Genomic DNA, 27,017 nt, shown 5'->3' with positions numbered 1-27,017 from the left:
ATGCATACCAGAAGACGTCGCTGGCCGCGATAAGGGAGGCAAATCACCGTCCCGCAAAAAAAAACCGATACTGACGTGTAGAAACTTTGAAGACCACAAAAACCTGCTGAATCAAGACAGGTCCATTGAAAACCTATGCCGACTGGACTCCGGAAGACCCGCCGGAGACACAGCTCCACACCCTCTGCCGGCAATAAACACATCAAAGGAACGTGGGCAATGTCGTTGCTTCACCGCTTCAAACCAAACACGAAGACTCTCTAAAGATGAACTGAAAGAAATGACCCATGCCGCTGTACGACAGGTCCGCGATGTGACGTCAGGCTCGCCACCATCTAGAAGGATGCACTGGCAGCCACTTCTTGATGATTCGGCCTGGCCGGACAAACCAATGAAGAACTCCATGTTGGATCCCTCCGGCCGCCGCCAGCTTCACCAATGCCCTTGTTGCCATTGCCTGGAGAAGACCGCCGCTTGGGTACACATCTCCTTCGCCATCCAATAGCAACCATCCAACGCCTTCACAACAACCTCCTTCATCCGGAGCTCCCTGCCGGCGGTGGCGTGAGGGTTTGATGACGGGTTGGCGGTTGGGGTTACACGGTCGCCCGCGTCGTCGACTCTTCTAAAAAATGGTTCTTTTTTTTAACACAGTACAGACTCAGACACTTATACATACGCATATACACTCACCCCTATGAATGCACGCACGCACACCCTAACTCTATGAGCACTTGGAGAGACTGAGTCGGTACATCATCTTGAGATTGACAAAGTCGCCATTGACGCCTTCGTAATCGACGGGTACATCTCGTTCCACTAAACGCACATCGCAGAAAGGCCTAAAATAAATTCAGAAAAATAATGCGAGCATCAGTGTCAAGTCTAAGACTTGAACCCTGGTGGGATGGGGATACCACGGTCCCTCTAACCATTCAAAATCTACCGGCTGCGAACCAATCTGTGGTTGGATGGTTAGAGGGACTCTGGTATCCCCAGCCCACCAGGGTTCAAATCCTAGTACTCGCATTTATTCCGGGATTTATTTCAGGTTTTCCGGTGATGCGCATTCAGTGGGAGGAGACGTTCCCGTCGACGACGAGGTGCCTAAGGTGACTTCGTAAATTTCAAGATGATATGCCGGCTCAGTCTTTCGGAGGTGCTCATAGGGGTAGGGTGTGCGCATGTGCGTTCATAGGGATGAGTGTATGCGCGTGTATATGAGCGCTTGTGTCTGTACTGATGTTAAAAACAAAATCTACTCTCTCGATACTAACAGACAGGATATGGTTTGCATATAGGAGTTTGTACAGCTGGGTGTATGTACCGATGTGGTTTGTTTAAGAAAAAGGCCCCTCATTGATCGCCCCTAATTAATTCATATACTAAACTACTCCCTTTGAGAAGTGACAGGCCATAAATAAATCCCTTGAGCGGTGCTATGATACTTCTCTACGCCTTCTCATCTAGAGAGCTCATCTAGAGAGAGAAGAGAAGGAGAAACACACACACACACACAGAGAGAGAGAGAGAGAGAGAGAGAGAGTTTGAGGGGGGGATGATGGAGGGTGCTGTGGTAAGCGCTTCCATGGGTGTGATTGGCCCGCTCCTGGCGGAGATCAGCATCTTGTGTGCGCGCTTGCCCGATGGCCGCCCAAAACGGGAGATGGAGTTCTTCGAGGAGAAACTGAGGAGCATCCAAGAGATGGTGTCCTCCCTCCACGCCGTGAAGATGTCGCACATGGTGGAAGAGGACACGCTGCTGAAGAAGATGTGGGCGAAGCAAGCGAGGGAGATCGCCTACGACACGCAAGACTTGGTCGACCTCTTCACGCACGGCGACGGTGATGGCGACAGCGCCGGGGTTATGCCCAAAAAGACTGCTGGGCGTGTCAAGATGCTAAAGAGGTTCAGAAGGCGCCCCAAGAAGCCCATATCAGATCTTGAGATGGTCAACAAGATCCAAGAGCTTAAGGTTCGTATGGCGGAAGTGATTGAGCGGCACAAGAGGTTCAAGATCGGCATGGAGCCCAGCTTCCCCCCAGAACAAGACATACCCAGTTGGCGCCCAGCTATGTCCATAGATGCTCATTTGTCGGCACTCTATGCCGGGGGGGACGGACTTGTTGGTATCGATGGCCCCAGGGACGAGCTCACGGCTCTGCTCATGGTCATGGATGACAAGCAACAATTGAAGGTGGTCTCTGTTCTGGGTCCTGAAGGTATAGGAAAGACTACACTTACCAAAGAGGTATTTAACGATATTCAAGGAAAATTTGATTGCTCCGCTTTTGTGTCAATGTCCCAAAACACAAGCATTCAGGAGATTCTTCAAGCTCTTGGATCACAGCTCAGTGCCCAACAAGGTGCCAGCATAGAGGCATGCCAAGAGGAGCGACTCACGCATAAGCTCATACAAGTACTCAAGGCCAAGAGGTTCATCTCTGTCCATCAACATGCAATTACTCTGTTTCTATACAAAATTACTGTGTTATGTTCCAGCTCATATCAGTTGCTACCGCGTTGTGCACATTTGTCCTTTGTTGTTTATGAAGGAAATCCACAAGTAGTTCGTTAATTTTGAGTCTACTCATTCAAATTAAACTAGTAGTACTACCTCTGTACACTAGTATAAGACGTTTTTGTAGTTCAATTTGAACTGCAAAAATGCCTTACATTAGTTTACAGAGGGAGTTGTAATTAAGCTGCTTCAGTCTGAAATTCATCTGCCCATCAATATGAGATTATTCTGGTTTAGTCAAAAGTAGTATGTCATGTTCATTGCTACTCTGTTTTAGAAAAAAAGAGAGAGGATATTTTATACATTCTGGTATGTTGGATGCATACATGTAGTCTTGTATCTGAAAATAGGCTCGATACGTACAGGAATTACACAGTGCTTCTCTCTAGAATGTGTTGACTAAATGTTGATTCTTAAACCGCATGACAGGTACTTTGTCGTGCTCGACGGTGTGTGGAGCACACGTGCATGGAGATTGATCAGATGTGCCTTGCCTGGAAATAATCTTGGCAGTCGAATATTGATGACGACATGCATCGATGACATAGCTATGTCATGTTGCTCAACTGCTGCAGACTCGATATATCGAATGAAATATCTTCCGGAAGTAGAAGGAACAAGATTATTCATGGAGAGAACATTTGGCCTTGAAAAGCAGTGGCCTTATTCCTTAGAAGAAATTGGTACTGAAATGCTGAGAAAATGTGGTGGGTGGCCAATCTTAATCCTCACCATAGCTAGTTTGCTGGCCAGCAAGTCAAGTTCAGAAGAGCAATGGAAAGTGATACAAGGTTTTATTGATTTAGCACTTGAGGGTCACCTCAAAAAGAAAGGTTTAGCACCTGAGGAGAGCCAGGCCCACAGTTGCGACAGTTTTCAAGGAGTGAAAAATATATTGTACATCTGTTATAATGACCTTCCCCAGCAGTTGAAGACATGCTTACTGTATCTATGCTTGTATCCGGAAGGCTATATCATCAGCAGAAACAAATTAGTAAGAAGATGGATAGGTGAAGGCTTCATCGGCATGAGAAGTGAACATGACAACTTGGAAGAAGTAGGGCAGCGCTATTTCAATGAACTTATTAACAGGGGGATGGTCCAACCTGTGGGAATCCAGTATGATGGTCGAGCTGAAGCCTGTCAAGTCCATAATTTGATACTTAGTCTAATTGAATCCATATCTGCTGAAGAAAACTTTGGTATGTTGGTTGATGGAAAGGCTCAAGAATTCCGCACAACAGACAAGGTCCGACGGTTATCTCTCAACTACCATGGTCAAAAACATTTTCCAATTCCATCAACCATATCTGCTTCTCCCATCCGCTCACTCACAGTTTTTGGGTCTGCTCAAAGTGCACCGATCCTTTCAAATAATCAAGCGTTACGGGTGTTAGATTTGGATGTTCAGGGAGATCCATGTAAAAACTATCTTGGAACTATAGGGAGCCTTTTTCAGTTGAAGTATTTGGGACTCCAAATGAGTGGAGTTGTTGAGCTTCCTGAACAGATAGGGGAACTGCAGTTTCTTGAGACTCTTGATCTTACCAAGACTTCCATCAGAAGGCTGCCAACAAGCATTCTTGGCTTATGGCGTTTGGTATATTTACTTGTCTGTAATGTGGAATTGCCAGATGGAGTTGGCGACATGCAGTCTCTGGAGGAGCTTTCAGGGATTCAAGTTAACACCACCAACTCAACAAATTCACTGTTGGGTGTGGGACAGTTGACTAAACTGAGGATTGTCCAACTAATATGGTCCATTTCCGATGTGTGCGGTGATATTAAAGGATATGAGGATAATCTACTCTTGTCGCTGAAGGAACTATCCAAGCTCCAATCTCTAAGCATCGAAAGCAAATATGGTTCTTCTCTCAGTTTCTTGGATTCTTGGTCACCTCATCCTCAGTCTCTTCAGAAACTCTATTTGAGCGGAGGATATTATTTCCCCAGAATTCCAGAGAGGATAATCTCGCTTGTCAACCTTGATTTCCTCGACATCAGGGTTTATCAAGTGGAAGAGGAAATGATGAATGTTTTGGGATCCCTGCCAGCTCTGTTAGTTCTCAGCATATCATCGCAGGTTGCAGCCGCAGAACAAAGGATAGTGGTTCAGCCCGGGTTGTTCCACTGTCTGACGAAATTTACACTCACTTGCTTGAATAGTTGGACAGGGTTGGTAACCGAACCAGAGGCTCTGCCGAAGCTAGCAAGGCTTGGGCTTCTGTGCTACGTGCAGGGACAGAGAGATCCTGTGTTTGGTGATTATGGCATCAAGTATCTCAGTTCTCTCAAAAATCTCCATGTTGAGATCACCTTGGGGGACGCAGGGATTTGGGAGGTTGCCACAAGATCCTCTAACATTCCGCCGCCACAAGTTCAAATATCGGACGGACATAATATGGTGGAGGAAGAGGAAATCATCGAAGCGGTGGAGTCCTTGTCTACACACATTGAAGAAGGTAAGAATAATTGATTCATATTTAAGCCCTATTCTTTTCAATACATAAAAAGAAATGGAATGGGTGTCAAGGCTAATATATAGTTCTTGTCTTAGTTTACTGAACAAGGACTACAAGTGTATCATTCATAGCTAAATTTGCGTGTGTAGTGCTTGACCAAGGGATATGATGGTCAAAGATATAGGTTGGAGTTGGATACATGTATTTGACGAGTTGATCCAAATTACACAAATATTTTTTTTGGCGGAATAAATTGTACAAATATTGTGTATTCATGTTTCTGTAGGAATATATTCTGTATTTATGTTGCATCATAAAATGTAGGCTATTTTTTGTGGATTAGAACGTGCATTATTTGCCACATTATGCACTCTGTTAGCCAAACAATTTGCAATGGTTATAGAGTATTGCAGAACACCTTTTTCTCACTTTCTTCCTATTAGCTATAGAGAGTAATCATAGGGGGGCTGCTGGAGTTGCCATTCCACAACTAACCAAATAAAACAGCTACGTTTGTGAACTTGCCATCATGGGTGTGTCTAATTATTGTGATGTTGTTGTAAAGAATCTACTATAGCATATTCGCCACTGCTAAATGCTAATTATGGCATTATTTGTTTCTATGAACTTCTGAAAGTCGAAAGCAACGCTTTATTTCTCGGCTGATACAGGTTTTACATTTCTGACAAGTGTTGGTCAAATTTCTTACCTGCAGAATCTACTATCTACAAAGATGCTCAAATGGACCCGCAACATATTGTGGGGGTGGATGTGGAAATGGATTCCCAATCTTCACAGAAAGGCACAGCAGAAGGTAAGATGGGTTCCTTAGCATATGAGGTTACAAATGTGGGAAGAGAGCATGGTGGTAGTTTAATTACAATGACTGGATGCAACATTAACCAACTACTCGCGATTGTTGCAACTGTGCAGAGTATAAAGCTGAGGCAGGGAGCGTCTCCACCTGTGATGGCATGTCTCCAAGAATCCATCCACACAAACTTGCATCAGCGAGCTCTAAGCTAACTTTCCACAACCGTGAAAGCATGGAGGTGGCTTTGGTGAGTGTGACAACTGGGGCCATAAAACCCGTCCTAGAGAAGCTAACCGCCCTTCTCGGCGACGAGTACAAGCGTTTCAAGGGTGTGCGCAAGGAGATCAAGTCCCTCACTAGCGAGCTCATTGCCATGGAGGCTTTACTCCTGAAGTTGTCAGAGGAGGAGGATCCTGATGTGCAAGATAAATTTTGGATGAATGAGTTGCGGGAGCTGTCCTATGATATGGAGGATGGCATCGACGACTTCATGCAAAGTGTCGATGACAATGACGTAAAGCCAGCTGGCTTTATTGAGAAGATCAAAACCTCACTAGGGAAGTTGGGAAAGATGAAGGCTCATCGTCGGATTGGAAAAGAGATCCATGATATGAAGAAACAAATCATCAATGTGGGTGAGTGGAATGCAAGTTACAAGAGTGGTGAGACCTTCCCCAAGACCATCAATGCGACCATTGACCCTAGAGCTCTTGCTATCTTCGAGCATGCATCAAAACTCGTTGGAATTGATAAACCAAAGTCTGAGATAATCAAGTTGTTAACGGAAGAGGTTGCCCATGCACCAGTGAAAGAACAACAACCGAAGATAGTCTCCATTGTTGGATCTGGAGGTATGGGAAAGACAACTCTTGCAAACCAAGTGTATCAAAATTTCAAAGGACAATACGAGTGCAGGGCTTTCATATCGGTGTCACGAAATGCAGACATGATCAATATCTTGAGAACCATTCTCAGTCAACTGGCTAAAAATAATTATGGTAGTACAGATGTGGGGAGTATACAACAACTCATCAGCAAGATCAATGATTTCCTAGCGGACAAAAGGTGCATGCTATCTTTATCTTTTCTTTTCCCTTTTACTTGAAACTTGAATTTATACAAAATATTATTTTGACATGTCATAGGAAGACTATACTAGTGGAATTTGTTGAACAGTTCCATGACATACTATGTTTATATTGTTTTCCCTATATCATGTTAGAAAAAATTGATTTTCAAATGTTTGTAGTAATAAAGACTGGGTTGATGTTTTAAACAAGAAGAGAAATAGAACGGAGAGAGTAATGAATGTGTTCTGGTTTAAATAAAAACCATCTGCTTTGCATGAAAATCGCCCAATTTGTTCAAATCCTATTTGAAATTTAAGCGGACATGGTTGGCTGGCCGACTACCATATCACCATCCGCAGATGTGTCCAGACCGTTCACGGATAGACGCCGTGTCCGTTTTAGAGGTTCACGTTGGAGATTCCCTAATGTCCTTCTCCTTTGATATTCTACGTTCTTCAAGACATAGCTACTCCGTTTGTTGACTAATATATGGCATAAGTTTGTGTCAGAAGTAGAGCCCCGTAACCTGCCCTCAGTATTTTATGTGTGGAAAAAGTCCATTGCCTCACACTACTGACAACTTGGCTCACTTTTTTGTCCTACTAATTCTCCCTGAGCTCTTTTAACATCCTGTACTATAATTTCTGGTGCAATTACCTCACGAACTACTTTAGACCGTGGTTTTGACGATACAAACAAAATGTCTGCGTTTTGCCACAGACTAACAAAAAAAATAAACACATACAAATTAACGTGGAAGGTAAGTAGCAACCTGAACATATCCCTAGCCTACACACCATTCACTGCTAGAAGGGATACTTTCATTCTTCCTTTTCTCATTCTCCCTACATCTTATACTCCTAACCTCTTCGCCAACCCGTCCCGTTGGTGCCAACCAGCACAACGTCAACATCAGTGCATTCATCAGCGATGCCATATCTTCTTCCTTGTTCTTCGCCAATTTTATTTCTCGTTCCTATTTATATCCTAGAATAATCTTTCTTTCTTTTTCTCTCTCTTTATTTCTTGGAACACTCTTCCCTTCTCCGTATCATGGACCACCTAGCCACTTTAGTTCCTTTTTTCCTCTTACTTCTTGGAAGACTCTTCCCTTCTACAACACCATGAACCATCTGGCCAATGTAGCGTCGTTTTGATATGTTTTCTTCCCCCAAGTGCTCAGCTTGCTACACTTACTCGTTTTCTTCCTCAGAAAATTTCTACTCGTCCTCCTCTTCCTCAGACTTCAACAATCTGTCAGGTAATATGCGGAAGCAACCGGAGACATTGAGCCAGATGGTTCATGTAACTAAATATATTTAGATTTTTCTAAATATTCTAATAATTTAGCATGTGATTGGACGTCCATAATTTGTGTATTATTACGCCTTTGCCCCATTGATAATTAATGAAACTAAATTTCTCATTAAAACTATGATGGAAATTGTCATACCCCATAAATCAAAGTGGGGAAACATGTGGGGCAACACTGTTTGACAAATACGCCTGAGGAAACAAGAAACAAATGATGTTTTAGACCATGTAGTGCAATTTTAAATACGTTCATATTGCATGTGTCAGACCAAGCATACATTCTATTGTATCTCAACTACACATCCATCATCCATTAATGGACCAGATTGCATGTATGTTATATCACATCAAATTCATGTATTTACTAATTAATTTTAATCATCTCAAGACTCCACAACACCTTAATGGGAAACATTGGACCTTAATTAGGAAATAAATAATCACATCATATACCACGTAACTGAAAAAACACATCAGCCCTAATTTCCGTAACACCTTAATTAGGAATCATTGAATCTTTTCTTTACTAGAAAAAAATTGGCACAACATATATCACATAGCTGAAAAAACACACCGGACGAAAATCACATGTCCACACGTCTCACCACCGTAACTGCTGCTCCAAAACTGCCTCCACTCAGGTAAAAAAAAACTTCCTGTGCACCGTAGCCCCTTGCTCGTGCCGCTACCAACGAACATGCGTTGTTGGCTCGCCATGCCTACCCGGATCTCCCCGGTCACATGCCACTCCCGACTCGACAAGTCGCACCATTCTCCATCCAGCAAAATATATCAAACAATATCAATATAAAAAACTCAAAAGGGCATATCCAATTAGTGTCGGCCATCGGACAATTATCAATACGACGACCTTGATTGCTCCATGAGAGCTCAACATGTTTAGCATTAAATGAATTGCATATCATATATAACATCAATGCACTCACATAATTAACACGTAATTGATGTCCCACCCAAGGTTTTGGATCCCGAGTCAACTTTTTTTCTAGTGGGGCAACAGAATTCGCCGTTACCACAATTTTTTGAATGAGATTTGAAAACCAAATTTGAATTCAATTTTATTAACATACTATAGATTATCACTGGACTGCTTTTCGTCAACAATCACATTATTGCGCTCTGGTTAGATCACATCTATAGTTTACTTTCGTTTGAGTGTTCGAATCCCGGCATGACCATACTTTTTTGCTAACCTCCCTTTTCTACACTCATCAAAAAAGGTGCAAAAATAAGCAGGGACGAACCACAAACCTGCAACTACACGAATCGATACTGAAGCCCGTGTTTACCACCACACCAGCACTAGCAATGCATTTATGGGAGTTCCCGCTATATTTAACCATATCTGTAATGTTTAAATTCAAACGTTTCAAAATAATTTGATTTTTTTCTTGGTACATAGATTTCTCGTGTGTCAACGAGAAACGCAGATACCGCCCGATATCTGAATATTTCGCTGGGTACCCAAAACCATGGTCCTACCTAATATAAGCATGTATGAAATTAATTTCCTCTCCTTTTGTTTGTCTTTTAGGAAAGTGATCTCACCTATATGGTGTGATTTCGGAATTCTTAATTACCTATTATTTATGTGATTGAATTGAATTGGTACATGCCAAAGCAAGCACAAAAAGACAATAGGAGGGTCATGAATCATTTGGATTTTTAGTGTGAGAGAAAAAAAACCAGCATGGAGGGGTGGTGGTGGTGGTGGGAGATGGATGTGAAAATAAACCATGGAGACAAAAATAAACCGTGCGTACTGAACTACCAACTCCTTTTTTAGAAGTAGAGATAGATGGTGGTTCTGTAGGAATGTGATCCACGTCACCATTGTTTTCACCTGAAGACTGCCACGTGTCACCTTTTTTTCACCTCCACATCTCCCTTCTATGGGCATCTTTCCCTTCCAGACCAGATCCACAATGCTTCCATTCGCTCTTCTTCCTCTCATGTCTCATCCCGCCAACTCAATGCCGCAATGCTCTCTTGAGATCTGCTCCGATGAGGGCCTCAGCTACTATTTTGGCCCTACAAAGCCATGCACCACCGGCGATTTAGCCATCCAAAATAAGTAAAATTATAATCTATGAGGTTCACTAAGCCAATTTTTAAATGAAAAGCATGGCCAAATCAATAGTCTAGGAGGTTAAGCCTACAATTTTACTATATATTGTATATGTGTAATTTACTCTATTTTGGCTTTAATCACTCAATCTGTGCGTCCACACCCAGGTTCTTGCCTTGGTTGCTAATGAACACCTAATCGACGCCCCGTTGACAAAAAATATGTATATATGATTATTCATCTTTTGATCCATATCTCGCCTTTCAACATAATTGTACAGTATTGTTCTATTTCATGGTCACGCCTCTTGTTTAAACAATTGCTTACCCCATTGCGCTCAGTAGTGCGCCAAACTAATAGGCGAGCACAACCAATTAAGTCTGTATCATATGCCCTTTTGGCACTTGTGTTTATCCTCTTCTTGTTGTTAATATTAAAGTGTTCGGTTTATTCCGTATCTGTGTACATAGTACACTCTTTATTTCAAAGTATGCTAATATTTATTTGTCCATGTACAGGTATTTTGTTGTTGTTGATGATATATTGGACATGGATACATGGGATATTATTAAGTGTGTATTCCCTACTACAAGTTCTAGCGGTAGAATAATCACAACTACTCGTATAAATGATGTCGCTCATTTCTGCTGTTCATCCTTCAATGGCCATGTTTATAATATAAGGCCTCTTGACATGGGGCACTCAAGGCAGTTATTTCACAGAAGATTATTTAAGTCTGATAAATATTGTCCTTCATACCTTCAAGAAATTTCTGAGCAGATATTGAGAAAATGTTGTGGCTCACCTCTGGCGATCATTGCGATATCTGGTTTGTTGGCTAACTCAGAAAAAACAGTGGATCTATGGGATCAAGTGAATGGTTCAATTGGTCATGCACTTGAAGGGAATTCTAGCGTCGAAGGAATGATGAAGATATTATCACTTAGTTATTTTGATCTGCCTCCTTATTTAAAAACTTGCCTCTTATATCTCAGCATTTATCTAGAAGATTCTACTATTGAGAAGGAGGGCCTTATAAGAAGATGGATTGCTGAAGGATTCATTCATAGAGAAGGCAGATACACGTCATATGAGTTAGGAAAAAGATGTTTCAATGAACTACTCAATAGAGGTTTGATCCAACCTGAGAAGATAGATAACTATGGCAAGGTTAATAGTTGTCGAGTTCATGACACAATTCTTGATTTCATCATGTCCAAGTCTACGGAAGAGAACTTCGTTACATTACCTGGTGTTCCCATTCTAAGAATTGGGGACCAAAGCAAAGTTGTTCGTCGACTCTGTCTACAAGGTGTGAAAGGAGGAGATTCAACAGTACTGACAACAGGTCTAATGTTGTCCCATGTCCGATCACTTGTTGTGGCTAGAGGTCTTGTGGAAATCCCTTCATTGGAGGAGTTCAGACATCTGCATGTTCTTGACTTTAGCAACCAATTATTGAAAGAGCACGATCTTCAAAATATAATGAGGTTATTCCAGCTGAGGTACCTGAACCTCAAAGGTACAAAAATAAGAAAGCTGCCAGAACAAATCGGGTGTTTAGGGTGCTTAGAGATACTGGACCTAAGAGACACTTTTGTGAAGGTATTGCCCGTGTCTATTATTAATCTCGGGAAATTGAGGCATCTACTTGTTGATCATGTTAAATTTCCTAATGGTATTGCAAAGATGCAAGCATTGGAGACGTTGGAGTATGTGAAGGTCCCGATTCAGCCCTTTGACTTCTTGTACGGCCTTGGCCAACTAAAGAATTTGAGGAAATTGGGGCTTAACCTTCGTTTTGTGGTTGATTCTGATAGTGACACCGAGGATATGGATGTGGTTTGGGAGGACCGCATCAAAGCTTTCACCTCTACCCTGTGTAAGCTAGGAACCCAGAACCTTCGCTCTCTCCTTATTGTGTCGGGGAAGAGCCTTTTACGAGAACCTTTGTGCATGCCTACCCTGGAGAAACTTATTACCCAGTATTCAACCGTCCCGCGGGTTCCGGAGTGGGTTAGCTCTCTTAGAGACCTCAAACAGCTGCGGATTCATGTGGGGGTAGTCAAGCCGGATGATCTCTGCATCCTTGGAGCTTTACCCAGTCTGCTCATTCTGCATCTGGAGGAAGAAACGGAGTCAAACGACCAGCTCATAATCAATGCTGAAGTTGGGTTCCCAATCTTGAAGATTTTTATTTATGTTGCAATTGTTTGCCCAGAAGATGTGATATTTACAGCAGGATCCATGCCTAAGCTAGAGAAACTCGCGCTTAAATGTTTGCGTGCAGTTGAAGCCGACTATCTGGACTTTGGAATCCAGAACCTCCCCTGCCTCAGTACTGTCAAAGTAGAGGTCCCGTATGATTCTCTTCAAGCCGTGAAGACTGCCATGGAGAGAGCAGCCAGTGCACATCCCAACCACCCTACTATTGTCACAGAATATGGAAGGGCGAGTAGTAGTAGGATTAGGACTTGTAGCCGACTAGGTTAGCTTGTATTGGTCCTAGCTACTATATATACCTAAGGTATACCCCTGTAAACTTGTACCGTGAGTTAAAAGCAATAAAGAAACGCACAATACGTGCGTCTGGCCATCAGATCGATTCTTTGTGTTGTGCTTGTTACGTGAGATAGCTAGATCGATTTGGAACGCTTCCGGCTAGAAGTGCTCATACGTACTAGTACTAGTAGACTATCAGGCAAAGGATTGATTACTAGCTGAAGGCTAGCTTTGCTACGGTGCATCTCGGGGTAAAGCACTTCATCGACTTAGTCAGCGAGCTCCGTTCATCATCGTCGTTCGTCGTCGGTCATTGCGTGTTGCCGGAAAATACTTGGCGACGCAGTCTGGGCAAACAATTGGTATCAGAGCAAGATTGATCTTCTAGTAACGAGAGAACATGTCGGACGATGAGAAGGACAAGACCAAGCAGATGGCAGAGTACTCTGGTGCGGCTAAAGTAATTGCTGCTCCGGTGAGATGGAGTATCCACAATTAGAGCATGGGAAGTTCGTGGTGTGGGCGCTCGAAGCCAATGAGCTCTAGGAAGCCGTCGACCCCGTCGGCAACGAGTACTTGAAGGTTGGTGCCTTGTATCGGAAGGATCGCCAGACTATGACGGCCATCTGCTCGGTGATGCCGATGGACGTGCAACAACATCTAATCTCGAAGACATCAGTGAAGGAGGCGTGGGACACGCTCAATGCATTGCATCTAGGGTACTCGCATGTGCGCGAGGTGAACTTGCAAACTTTGCTGAAAAGTTACGAGAATTTGAGGATGGGCGAGGATGAGATGGTGGACACCTTTGCAGCAAGTGTCGCAACGATGGTAAACGAGATTCGCGGTCTCGAAGAGAAGTTGGAAGACGTCTATGTGGTCCGGTGTTTCCTACGTCACTAATAGAAAATAGTGCATCAGTCTTTGTTCCAGAGGGCCTTTAGTCCCGGTTCTGTAACCGGGACAAACCGATCGGGACTAATGCTCGTCACTTTTACTCCTGGTTGGCTTATGAACTATGACTAAATTAAAGGAGCTCCACGTGTCCACCGTGGGGCACCCAGGCAGGAGGACCTTTAGTCCCTGTTGGTAACACCGACCGGGACTAAAAGGTAGCCACGGGTCAGCAGCTGCCAGGCGCGGTTTTTGTTAAAGGAGGTGTTTAGGGGCTTGGAGGGTTTAGGTGTTTTCATATTGTGTTTCCCTTTCATTTTTTGTGTTTACCCTTCAATTATTTTACATTTAGGGTTTCATTTTTATTTAATGTTTTCCATTTAACTCGACCCTAGCTACTACATATAGCAATGAAGGGACCATTACACAAGATCGTCATGAATATATATAGAGAGAAGTGACCTCTCTTTCGCCGTGCTTGGTTGAACAACAAGTTTCGTATATCTATCCGATGCTACTACATATATACAATATAATATCTCTTACGATCCCTGACATCATCCACCAAAATCCATTTGCCCTTCCTAATGGTATTCTCCTTCTTTAGGTATGACGTGGTCAACAAAGAATCCCGCCAATTCCTCTTGAATTCCTCATATGCGATCATGTGGTAGGAGTTCGTTCCGGTTCTCCCATATCTAATTTAAAGAAGGGGGTCAATACATGTATATATGAATGAAAGTCAACACAACTGATGAATAAAGTAAAATTGTGAATATTGTTTACGTACTTCAAATTATTCGTCAGAGAAGCCCCGCTCAGAGGTCGAGTAGCGAATGAACTCATAGTATCAACATAAATTATTCGCGGGTGCCTGCCACAAGCCCTTTACGATAATAGAGTTCAATCAAAATGATAATCAAGCATGATAATGGTATTGATGAAACTAGAATTAATGAGAGATGCGCAGAACTAGCTAGTACTGCTTACTTTGGGGTGTGTAAATCACAACACCTTCTTCAGACCCGGAACCATTCTGGTGAACTTCTTCCAAACCCTGTCCGGCAAAGAAAATGATTACTTGATATCAAGAAACGAATGAAATTGCCGATATGGTACGATAATGATTGAACTTACTTATGGAGCACTTCACACATGTCCTCTCACAGCTTAGGCTCTTTACGTCTCGAGTCTAAGATAGTTACTACTCCCCCGTCAAGCTTAATGTATAGAAGAATAAAGTGAATGCGGCACACACATAACTCATCAATTACAGTACTTAACCTCGAGTAAGCAAAACCTAATATGCACAAGACAGTAACACTCACCTGAAGTTGTAAGGAAAGAGTATTTCCCTTTTGTTTTGATGTCGAAGGAACACGTTGAGCAAGCTTTCCTTAGTAACATTGGCTCTGTTTTGTACCGTCCATTCGTTTACGGTATTTGGGCTAATGAACCCGATGTCATAGATTTGTCCTGTCTTGCATTCGACGATCTTTAATCTGCATAATATAGCGAGGATAATTATATATACGTGCAATGAGTGAGCTAAGCTAGAAACTTAATTACAGAAATAATACTTACGGACACTAGAAAGTCATGAGAGTTTTGTCGAGGGTGTCTTGATTGAGTAACTAAAATAATTCCACAAATTCAATAAGCATCAGGTCGACTCCAATGAAGTCGTGCTCATCTTTAATTCCCAGCAACAGACTGTCGGTCCCATCCTTGTTGCAGGTTTCCAAGTACCAGTCATGCAATCTTCGCAACATCATTGGTAGATGCAGGAGCTGATCAGGTTTGACGAAAGGCTTCCCGTGCTCATATCTGGAGGGCACTACTACCTAAGCCATTTCAAACTGTACACCATCGCCCACATAATCACCAAGAGTGGTACCCGGCGCTAGCCCTGGATGATTAGTGATATTGCTAGACACCTTGAGCGGGGCACGATTGCTTCTCCTGTTCACCGAGTTGGGGATTTTTTTCCCGCTTTCTCTTGCAGCACTGGTAGTAATTCCCAATCGCCGTGCTTCATCATATGTCCCTTTAATACAACGATCATAGTGTGATTGCGGCGGAGGTGGTGGTGGTCGCTTAAGGGCATCTAGAGTGCTCCCTGCTTTAACCGGATCTGTTATTTCCTCCGGAGGTGGATGTTTCTGTTCAAATGGGCCTACACTTCGGTAGGCACGATGTCCTTGGTTTCCTCGTCAGGCCTCTCATATGGTAAGTTTGGAGGAGCCCTAAGGCTTGGACCAGCTCTGAATTTCTTGCCCGTTGTACTGCTAGCCGTCGTAGCGGTGGCACCTCTCTTCCACTATTGCTGAGGCGACAGAGTCCGCTGACGCGCTAGAAGAGGCGGAGTCCACTGACGCGTCGGAGATAGCTGAGGCGGAAGAGGACTCTGATGGGGGGCCTACTCCGCCGAAGTCCGCTGAGGCGACGGAGATAGCTCACATGCCGAAGACGACTCAGGCAGGTGACGACTGAGCTTGACTATGAGGAGTCTGCCGAGGGGCCTCCTCCAGCTGAGTCTGCTGAGGCGGCGTCTAGTTTGGAAGCTTGATGTTCTCATTTCTCCATAGATAGGTAGTCCTTAAGGTATTTTCCAGAAAAAACTCCCCTTCACCTGTAGGGTAGTCAAGCTCCAGCCCTCAAATCCGTCCATTATTTCATCCAGCCCGACAACAGCAAAGCCATGTCGAATCGGACGGTAATGGAAAGTTCCGTCAGCTCGAGGAGGTAATACATAGCCGACAGCTACCTTCAAGGTCAGGTTATGTCATTTCTCCATTAGCACACAATGTTCATTCTCCATGATACCATCCACGGGGTAGTGAGGAGCCGTGATACCAGGCTGAACGAGCTTCATGGAAGCCATGATGCTTCTGCGCTGAGATGGTGGGGTAGCTTCAGGGACAATATCCAATGAAGGCTCTTCATTCCGCTGAGATGGTCGACCCGTAGCTCGCTGCCTCTCAAGTTCCTGTAATTTCGCTAATCTTTCATTGATCTTCGGCGTTTCGCTCCATTCCTCTTTCTTCTTTCTCTCTCAGCTTCTATAACCAGTGCTGTTGGGAAACCCATGCACCCGCGGACTAATCGAGTTACTTTCCACTAACCAACAAATTTGCCAAGGGCAATTTCATTCTAACATGTCTATAATTATGTTCCTTGGTGACCGTGCCAAAAATAATACACCTTACATAAAGGAATGGAGGGAGTACTACGTAATCAGTAATAAAGAATCACCCTCTCTAATTGCATGCACTCACATTTATCTTTCCTCCATACCATCGATTGAAGTGAGATTTAGTTGCCTTTTATTGGGCCGCAAGTTATTTAGTTTCTCCTAATTAAGTTGCTAACTACCAAATTAGTTTAGGGTATTTTCGTCCAAAGTTCTCCTCAATTATGTGCTTTGATAACTGTGCAGAAAAATAATACTCTGTACATCTTAAATAAAGGAATGGAGTATTTGTGATGTTTTTGTTAATCTTAAAATCTAAAGTATTGCAAGGTGAGATATGTACATACATTTACTGCAGGTGGCCCTGGATGGCAAAAACACAGCAGAATTTCTTGTGCCAGCCCAAAACGCGGAGCAGTGGTTAATCAAGATTGAAGACAGCTTCTTCTTCCGCGAGCTGGAGAATAGGCCTTCGCCACGAGAGCTGCAGCGTCGGGATCTGGAGGCCACACGCTGGGCCGGCTCTCCTACTGGGGATCCTCTCACTCTCCTCAGGATCTCCTCCGATGAGGTGCTATAGGGCAAACGGTATTGAGATTTCGAGCACAGGTGTGAAAAAACAAACAGAGTCAACGAGAATAGGGATGGGGTGGGGTGGTGGGGAGGGAGATATCTCGATTGTTTCGTTTTGAGAGAATTTCATATCTAGTAAATGAGCACGTGCAATGCACGTTGATATTAGGAAGAAAATCAACTGCACGTTGATATTAGGTAGGATATCAATTACGTGTTAATTATGAGATTAATATAGATGTTGATATTTGGTATGATATCAATTGCACGCTCAACATGTTGAGAGATCACCATTGAAGCAATCTAGGTCGTTGGATTGGCATGATTTGATGACCGAGATTAGTTGGATCCGCCCCTTTGTGTCTTTTTTTATTGGTGTAGATAGATTTTTTCAGAAATAACTAAGTAGCATGGTGGCCCGCGACATGGGCCAGCAACTTCTTTGTTATCCCCGGTATTTATTTATTTGATTTGAAAAATAGGGTTGGGCTCTCAACCCACTTGTATTAACTAGAACAGAAAACGCGTGGCCGGTGTTCACAAGACAGATTAGATCGGAACGGAGTTCTGCGTCCTCCCCACATAGTTGAAGGGATGATGATGGCAAAGCCTCCACCTCGCCTCCCATATCCACGCGCTGCCATGGCCTCAATGCGGCCTTGGGTGCGGTGCCGCCAATACCGAGGATAGTGGGCCTAGGAAAGGTCCATGGCTCCATGCCTTCAACCGCACAATTCATTGACATGTGCTTCGTGTCAAGCAGAAACACAGATGTGTTTCCCAAAAAAGTGAAGCAGTCTGAAGTACAGTTGCGCTTCTATGCGTCCTCAAAAGTGAAGCACAGTTGTGTTTCTGTACGAAACATAAAAACTGCGATTCTGTGCTTTCAAAAAAAGTGAAGCACATATGTGCTTCCACCTGAAGTACAACTGTGGTTTGCTTCTGCAAAAATGAAGCACGGGTATGCTCCGGCGTGAAGTACACATCCTACGAAAGCACAAGTTAATGTTCTTTGTAGCACGGGTTAGTACAGTTGGAAAGCCTAGGCTATTACTTGTTGGATGTATATATTAGGCTGAAAAAAATAGTTTGTCAAAACCTATCAACTTATGATATAGTTTCAAAGACCTCAACGCGAGAAACGCAATGACAAAAAGGGTTCATGATTTGGACACGCGATTCAAGGGATAAAACATTTTGAAGAATAAATCTACAAAACAAACGTCTGTGCCTCTTCACTAATGATTTCGCTGCAGGTGTCAGTGACTCAAGAGACCAAGTCTGTACACTTGGTAGATATGCATATGATGCTGATGCTGCACCATATGATGCTGATGCACATCTGATGAAACTCCCGCCTGCTTGCCTAGAAAACAAGAGAAACTTTCTAACACATCTGATGCTGATGCAGCACCCGAAGATGTCAGTTTATTCTTCCCCATGATATCATTGAAGGGCAGAAAGCCTGTCTTACTCGATGACAGCGCATGGGTCGGTCAAGTTTTACATAGGATACGACAACGTGCACGGTCAAGTGGACAGATGTGCAAGTATATTATAAGCCAGAGAAACTCCGCCTTACGACCAATAACTGCCACTGGCTTGTTCATTTTATTCAAATAATATATTCCCTCTGTTTTCAATTATTAAATGTTCTAGACTATTTTTTTCCTAAATCGAATGTATATAGATGCATTTTAGTGTGTTTGTTCAATCATTTGTATCTAGTCTATATCAAAATATTTAAAACATCTTATAATCACCATAGAGCTAGTATGTTTCAATTTTCTAGAGTTGATATGGATGTTAGCGCTATACGTCTACCTAACGCCAACACCAGCAACCTTCCGTTGGAATGCATATGTAGAGCTGCGAAATAGCCAAGCAACTCCATCTTATTTCTGGCTACTGTTGTCTATTTCCTTTTGTCGACAACAAAGGGTTTCTTTTGGACTAGTGCTCACGCACTCCATCTTATTTTACTAGCAAATTAATTGCAACTTGTTCTATCATATCAACAGAAAAGTACGACAACAGATAAGTTCGACGACAACTTGCAGTCTTGGTAGTAAGCATGCATGATTAGGCTGGCCATAATGGGGGTATCATAGTCGGTATCATGCACTCAGGAATAGCAAACATGATGATGTGACAGAGAATTAAAGAAGAGAAAGAGAGGGTTAGAGTAACATAGGTAGATACCGTAACATAATAAATCCTATACTACTTTGTGTCATGCATGGCCATAAATAATGTCATCTGTGATACTACTCTATGATACTATGCACTATGAAGGTAGTATCATACACTAGTATCATATGCATGATACTAGTATATGATACTCCCCACTATGAATAGCCTTAGGCATGCATGCACATGACACGGATCTAGAGGACTTAACATTGTGACAGCTTTTGCCTTGGTTAACTAATCATCTGAGGCCAACAACCGATAAAAGTTACATGAGTCCCAACATAGATCATTCACCTGATAACAAACGATTAAAAAAAATCATTCACCTGGTAACAGAACAACATAGATCAATCGAAATAAAACAGACATGATCTCAATAAACATTGTGACAGCTTTTGCCTTGGTTAACTAATCATCTTGGACTTGGTCGTTTCCCCCTCTATTTTCGCTTCTAGATTTCAATTCGACGGGTTTTGGCTTTTAGTGGACGGGTTCTTTCATTTGGTTACGATGAAGATCATGTCTCTTCTGAGCGCGAGAGTCAGATCTTCGGCCCTATGGATGACTGGCATTTTTGCTCTTACCACCTTCGGAATTTCCTTAGGGGTTGGGGTTGCAATCATGCGGCTGCTGCCCTCTGGGCTTTCGGCTGCTGGCTGGCAACACCGGTACGAGCTTGAGGGCTCACTTATGCAACTACACCAGCAGGCTGAAATTTACTGGAAGCAACGAGGTACAATCATCTCGATTCTTAAAGGCGATTCCCCAAAGACGTATTTTTTGCTATTGTGAATGGCCGTCGTCGCAGGTGCTCTATTGTTAGCTTGCTCGTTGATGGTGCAAGGATTGCTGACCCACACCTGATCATGGACCACATTTTCAATTTCTTCCCTTCCCTATTAGCTGCCAGACCAGCCTCGGGTTTCATTTTATCCCCTTCCCTTTGGGCCCAGGACAGACGGGTTTCAGATGACGAGAATGTGGCCCTTTTGATCCCCCTCTCTGTTGAGGAAATTGAGCTGGCCATTAACTCGGCCAATGTTAATTCGACGTCGGGCCTGGACCGTTTCTCGATCCCTTTAAGCATTTTTGGCCCTCTCTCCGCTCCTTGGTTTGTAGGATCATCCAAGGTTTCTGGCTTGGCACTGTTGATATTTCACGTTTGAACTATGCTGTCCTCACCCTTATGCCCAAAGTTAAGGGTGCTGATTCCATCTCGCAGTTCCGTCCCATTGCCTTGATTAATAATTTTGCAAAGTGCCTGCTAAAGGTATGGCGACTAGGCTGAGTCCCGTTGCTCATCGCATCATTAGCCCTTCCCAATTTTCTTTCATCAAAGGAAGATTTATTCTAGATGGCATTCTCAGCTTGCATGAGATTGTTCATGATCTTAGGAAGAGGGATACCAGGGCTACTATTCATAAGCTTGACTCTGAGAAGGCATACGACTCGGTTAATTGGGATTTTCTCCACCACATGCTTCTTACCAAGGGTTTTGACCCCGCAATTGTTCATAGACTTATGCAGCTTGTTTCAAGTGGCCACACATCGGTGGTTGTCAATGGATGAGTCAGAAAATTCTTTGCCAATGGTCGTGGCCTCGGGCAAGGGGACTCGGCCTCCCCCATTCTGTTTAATTTTGTTGCTGATGCTTTATCTTGTATGCCTGATCGGGCAGCCTCGACCAGTCATATATCCCCCGTTATTTCTCACTTCCTACCTCAGGGGATCACTCATCTCCAGTATGCGGATGATACGATCATTTTAGTGGAGCTGAATGATTCCTCTATTGCTAATCTTAAGTTCATCCTTCTCTGTTTCGAAGCCTTGTCGGGGCCCAAAATCAACTTCTCTAAGAGCGAGGTTATTGTTACAGGAGTCAATGAGGCCGAAGCATTGTGTGTTTCCCAGCTACTCAATTGTTCTTGGGGGGGGGGGGCTGGGCTTTCCCTTCAAATATTTGGGTCTCCCTATTTCCCCTTCCGTTTAACTTCACCATTGATTAATTTTTCCTTGGATCTCTTTATCCTCTATGGTAGATCATCTCCACCATCTCCCCAATTAACTCACCTGCCTATTGATTGTTTGATTTCAAGATCGATCCTTTCACGTTAAAAAACAACTAGTATTGTCATGGAATTGTCACGTCAAATGTCCTAGCGTAAGGACTTAGGTGTGGAGCCATCACAACGTGGTTAGCTTTAAGGGGTCAAATGGGACAAGGGACACGGAGAGTTATACTGGTTCGGCCCCTCGCGGTGGAGGTAATAGTCTAATCCAGTGTAGGGTGGTTATTGCTTGGGTTTCGATTACCAGGAGCGAATATGCTTGACCTAGTTCTCGATCTCTTCTTTTTCTGCCCTAACTCGCCGTCGGGTCGTCCCTTTATATACACAGGTTGACGCCCGACGGCTTACAGAGTCCTGGCCGGCTCATAGACAACGTGTCCGGCTCGGTGACTAACTAAACCTGCCTTACAATATAAGTTATTCATATGGTGGTTCATCCTCTTGGGCCCTAAGTCGCCTCTGGGTCTTGGGCCGTCAGCGGACTTGCTATGACCCGCCACCTTCATGGATAATCGCGAGTTGTATGACCCGGCCCCTCCTGGGCGGTTCATACCCAGTAGTTATATACCCAACAAGTATGGTGGCCTGCGACATGCGCCAACAACTTCTTTGTTATCTCCTGGTATTGTTTTCTTTATAGAAGGGGGGAGGGGGTGGCCCTCACCCCACTTTTATTTCATTAAAGAGATACAAATAGCTAGGAAACGCATCATTACAAAGCGCTCGATCACAACTTGAGAGTATCTACGACTGGATCAACCCTTAGATAGTCCATATGGCTTGGTTCCCTGTGGTGGAATCAGCCTAATGGGGTTCAAGTCCTGAACTTGGTGCTCACATTTTTCTGGAACCAACACAACAATGTTCAAATCCAATCAACAATAGGCTGAATGTCTCCCCCCCCCCCCTAAGTTTCTTATAGTGGAGTGGTACCCTTAAATACTTGAAAGGGAAATCACCAATTTTGCAACACAAGAACTGGGCAAAAGAATTAGCTAACTCCTCACTCACATTAATAGTATGGAAGCCAGAAGTATGGGTAGTTAGTGATATATTATATTAATTGAAAATGAGATAAGGTGACAAATCGGTTGATCTAACGTGACAATTTTGACCGTCACCGTAGATAGACTTATGTGACAAAACTAGAAAAGGGGTGCCGTCGGGATTTCAATTTTTGTGATGATGCTTTGGTGATGGATTGATTGACGGTCATTGCAAACCTTCACAGATACATTTTTTGGTGACGGCAAAATGTTTTATGTGACATAAGTGGGTTTTCACAAACCAAAAATTGTTCTGTAGTGGGGGCGAGGGGGTTGCGGCGGGGTGAGCGATGCCTTCTTCACCAACGCCATTGTATTGTCCGTCACCTAGGCCGACGGACACACTCCCGTTTGGACACATTTCATAAAAAAAAATATTAGATAATCTACATTTCTTATTTAAAAATAGATCTTGTTCATCCCTAACTTAACTTCTTTATTTAACATTCACAACTTATTGTATATCTCCAAGAAAAATACAGAATATCGTAGACAACATCTATTACGCTGTTGGCTCGGACCTTACATGGAAGGAGAAGAATGATCTTATCTCCTTTATTAATGATGTTCAGTCGTTTAAGGGCACTTACAGAGCTGCTCAAAATACTACAGGATACGTGCCACTAGTCGACACCTTGAGAAATAGCAACATTCATCGAAAATGCATGATAATTTTTTTACTATATATTGTGCCACTACTTCATCTTTTTCATACATTATTCTTAAATAAACTATACTTCTTACTATGTTACTATTATGTTCTTCAACAAAAGCTCTCAAGAGTTGTTGTGCCTGCAGGGTTGAATGTGCAAGGTGAGATGACAATTATTTGCCATGAGAAGACCAATTTTGAAGGCGCATACTCAACTGAAGCCCTACCAGATGGACGCCTCAAAATTGATGGATGGAGGCAAATATTGAATGAGTGCATACCAGTAATTGGAGACCGGTGGATCTCTATGCTCCACCATGGAGATGCGGGTGTTTTCCTATTCTTTTCAATTTTTTCTAAAAGAGAGGAGTAGGTCCTAATAATTGTCATGATCGGTAGTAATTAACTAGTGGATGTTTATACTGTCAATCATGTTTTGACTGTTATGTGATGGGTAGCTAGCTAGCTAGGATAACAATAATTAGTTGGTGCATTTTTAGTCATGCTTGATAACAATTAGCTAGTGGTTAACGTATGCTGTAATGTATCGTAATTTCTTATCACAATCACTATAATGTTGCAGCATATTGCAATTTCTAGTATGGGTTTTATGCAAAATGCAGCCATGACATCAGAAATGCAGTTGTGGCTACAAATGTTTTAATTTGCATGCCTAAGCTTTCAATGGTGGGCTCTCTAATTGGCCTACCACTGCTACAACTTTCACCGTTGACGGGCTTCTAGGCACACCTGCCACTACATAGTAGCTACTAGTGGCGGGTGTGCACCTGCAACTGATGCCATGTTAGCAATGGTGGGAGGTTAGTGGCGGACGCGCCTAAGAGCCTTGCCCTCCAGTACTGGGTTTTTGCTGCCCGTCACTGCTAGGCATTCCTGCAGTAGTGCCAGCGCCTGCATTGAGGAGCTCTTGATGTCAAGCTTTGGGGGTGGTCTTCCTATTTCGATGGTCACCGAGGACAGGTATGGCCGCCTGCGGGGATGGGCTAGATAGCACTTAATTCCAAAAATCTAGAAAGTTCCTCCAATTATAACTTTTAAGGGTTCAGCTAGAAATGCTCTCGGGGATTAATTATTTGAACTAAATTTTTAATTAAAATTATATCTTTTTGTGGACAGGGCTAGAGATGCTCTAAGCTAGAGAAAAGCTTCAGCAAACCGCCCGCAAGAGAGCCATAAATAAGGTCATTCAAGCACAACACTGGAATCACTGTGGGAAGTACAACACGTTAATGACAATTTTTCAAACGGATATGCTATAGTTTGAGAGCTCCGTCTTGTGAGAAAAGAGGGAGATAGAGTGAGAGGAGAGGGCAGATGCATTGTGCAGAGGATATTGTAGAAGAAGAAGAACTTGGGGATAAGGACGTTGTCTGGTGGAGAATATTCTTTAGATAGAAGGGGGCCCACTTTCTTTTTTATGATAGGATGGTCTCTGGTGGAGAATGGATGTAAATTATTATTGCGTTAATTGCTAGATGCACACACGGTCATACCAAAGGAATGTTTCCAACTAATTCGATGTTACTTCGGTGGCAATAACCAGTAGGATCCATCTGTGATGAAAATTTATTTGGCTATGATTTACCTTGTTCTTAGATTTAATGTGACAGTCCAATTTATTCGTTCGGAACACCAAACTTGAAGCCTTATATATATTTTTCTTCTTCATATTACTGTGTTTTCATGTTTCTGTATTTTCTCATCATATGTTTCAAATGGGTCCTTGCTCTATGATGTATTAACTATCATGGGTCCTTGCAATCAGACCCTTATAAGAAATAGAAATACATTTAAAATTTTGGGGATGTGAAGTCTTCTTCCTCCCGCATCCAATGGATGGGGTGCCGTGAGCATAACTCAATGCCATCTCTGGGTGTCCACCTCGATGGAGTAATTTCTTTTACCCCGGAAGCTTATAGAAGCAACTGCTAGAAAGTCGTAGATGCATACCAGAAGACGTCGCTGGCCGCGATAAGGGAGGCAAATCACCGTCCCGCAAAAAAAACCGATACTGACGTGTAGAAACTTTGAAGACCACAAAAACCTGCTGAATCAAGACAGGTCCATTGAAAACCTATGCCGACTGGACCCCGGAAGACCCGCCGGAGACACAGCTCCACACCCTCTGCCGGCAATAAACACATCAAAGGAACGTGGGCAATGTCGTTGCTTCACCGCTTCAAACCAAACACGAAGACTCTCTAAAGATGAACTGAAAGAAATGACCCATGCCGTTGTACGACAGGTCCGCGATGTGACGTCAGGCTCGCCACCATCTAGAAGCATGCACTGGCAGCCTCTTCTTGATGATTCGGCCTGGCCGGACAAACCAATGAAGAACTCCATGTTGGATCCCTCCGGCCGCCGCCAGCTTCACCAATGCCCTTGTTGCCATTGCCTGGAGAAGACCGCCGCTTGGGTACACATCTCCTTCGCCATCCAATAGCAACCCTACAACGCCTTCACAACAACCTCCTTCATCCGGAGCTCCCTGCCGGCGGTGGCATGAGGGTTTGATGACGGGTTGGCGGTTGGGGTTACACGGTCGCCCGCGTCGTCGAGTCTTCTAAAAAATGGTTCTTTTTTCAACACAGTACAGACTCAGACACTTATACATACGCATATACACTCACCCCTATGAATGCACGCACGCACACCCTAACTCTATGAGCACTTGGAGAGACTGAGTCGGCACATCATCTTGAGATTGACAAAGTCGCCATTGACGCCTTCGTAATCGACGGGTACATCTCGTTCCACTAAACGCACATCGCAGAAAGGCCTAAAATAAATTCAGAAAAATAATGCGAGCATCAGTGTCAAGTCTAAGACTTGAACCCTGGTGGGATAGGGATACCACGGTCCCTCTAACCATTCAAAATCTACCGGCTGCGAACCAATCTGTGGTTGGATGGTTAGAGGGACTCTGGTATCCCCAGCCCACCAGGGTTCAAATCCTAGTACTCGCATTTATTCCGGGATTTATTTCAGGTTTTCCGGTGATGCGCATTCAGTGGGAGGAGACGTTCCCGTCGACGACGAGGTGCCTAAGGTGACTTCGTAAATTTCAAGATGATATGCCGGCTCAGTCTTTCGGAGGTGCTCATAGGGGTAGGGTGTGCGCATGTGCGTTCATAGGGATGAGTGTATGCGCGTGTATATGAGCGCTTGTGTCTGTACTGATGTTAAAAAAAAAATCTACTCTCTGGATACTAACAGACAGGATATGGTTTGCATATAGGAGTTTGTACAGCTGGGTGTATGTACCGATGTGGTTTGTTTAAGAAAAAGGCCCCTCATTGATCGCCCCTAATTAATTCATATACTAAACTACTCCCTTTGAGAAGTGACAGGCCATAAATAAATCCCTTGAGCGGTGCTATGATACTTCTCTACGCCTTCTCATCTAGAGAGCTCATCTAGAGAGAGAAGAGAAGGAGAAACACACACACACACACACACACAGAGAGAGAGAGAGAGAGAGAGAGAGTTTGAGGGGGGGATGATGGAGGGTGCTGTGGTAAGCGCTTCCATGGGTGTGATTGGCCCGCTCCTGGCGGAGATCAGCATCTTGTGTGCGCGCTTGCCCGATGGCCGCCCAAAA

At 43.5% G+C, this 27,017-nt stretch overlaps 1 protein-coding gene across 1 annotated transcript; it reads left to right on the top strand.

Annotated features, from left to right (window-relative positions):
• The first annotated feature begins 1,588 nt into the window (after positions 1-1,588).
• On the top strand, positions 1,589-12,810 carry LOC123139828 (uncharacterized). The gene is made up of 5 exons (XM_044559530.1): positions 1,589-2,436; positions 2,951-4,983; positions 5,699-5,797; positions 5,917-6,862; positions 10,789-12,810. The coding sequence occupies exons 1-5, from the start codon at positions 1,589-1,591 to the stop codon at positions 12,761-12,763; spliced, it is 5,901 nt and encodes a 1,966-aa protein (XP_044415465.1). The 3' UTR covers positions 12,764-12,810.
• The last annotated feature ends 14,207 nt before the right edge of the window (positions 12,811-27,017 follow it).

Source organism: Triticum aestivum, chromosome 6B (genome assembly GCF_018294505.1).
Source record: "Triticum aestivum cultivar Chinese Spring chromosome 6B, IWGSC CS RefSeq v2.1, whole genome shotgun sequence".
Classification (NCBI taxonomy): domain Eukaryota; kingdom Viridiplantae; phylum Streptophyta; class Magnoliopsida; order Poales; family Poaceae; genus Triticum; species Triticum aestivum.
This window is presented reverse-complemented; position numbering and strand designations above follow the sequence as displayed.

Excerpts from the sequence above, each read along its gene's own strand:
- LOC123139828 (XM_044559530.1), top strand. The coding sequence starts at position 1,589 with ATGGGTGTGATTGGCCCGCTCCTGGCGGAGATCAGCATCTTGTGTGCG. Across the intron at positions 4,984-5,698 it reads GTCTACACACATTGAAGAAG|AATCTACTATCTACAAAGAT; the intron begins GTAAGAATAATT and ends TCTTACCTGCAG. Across the intron at positions 5,798-5,916 it reads ACAGAAAGGCACAGCAGAAG|AGTATAAAGCTGAGGCAGGG; the intron begins GTAAGATGGGTT and ends GCAACTGTGCAG.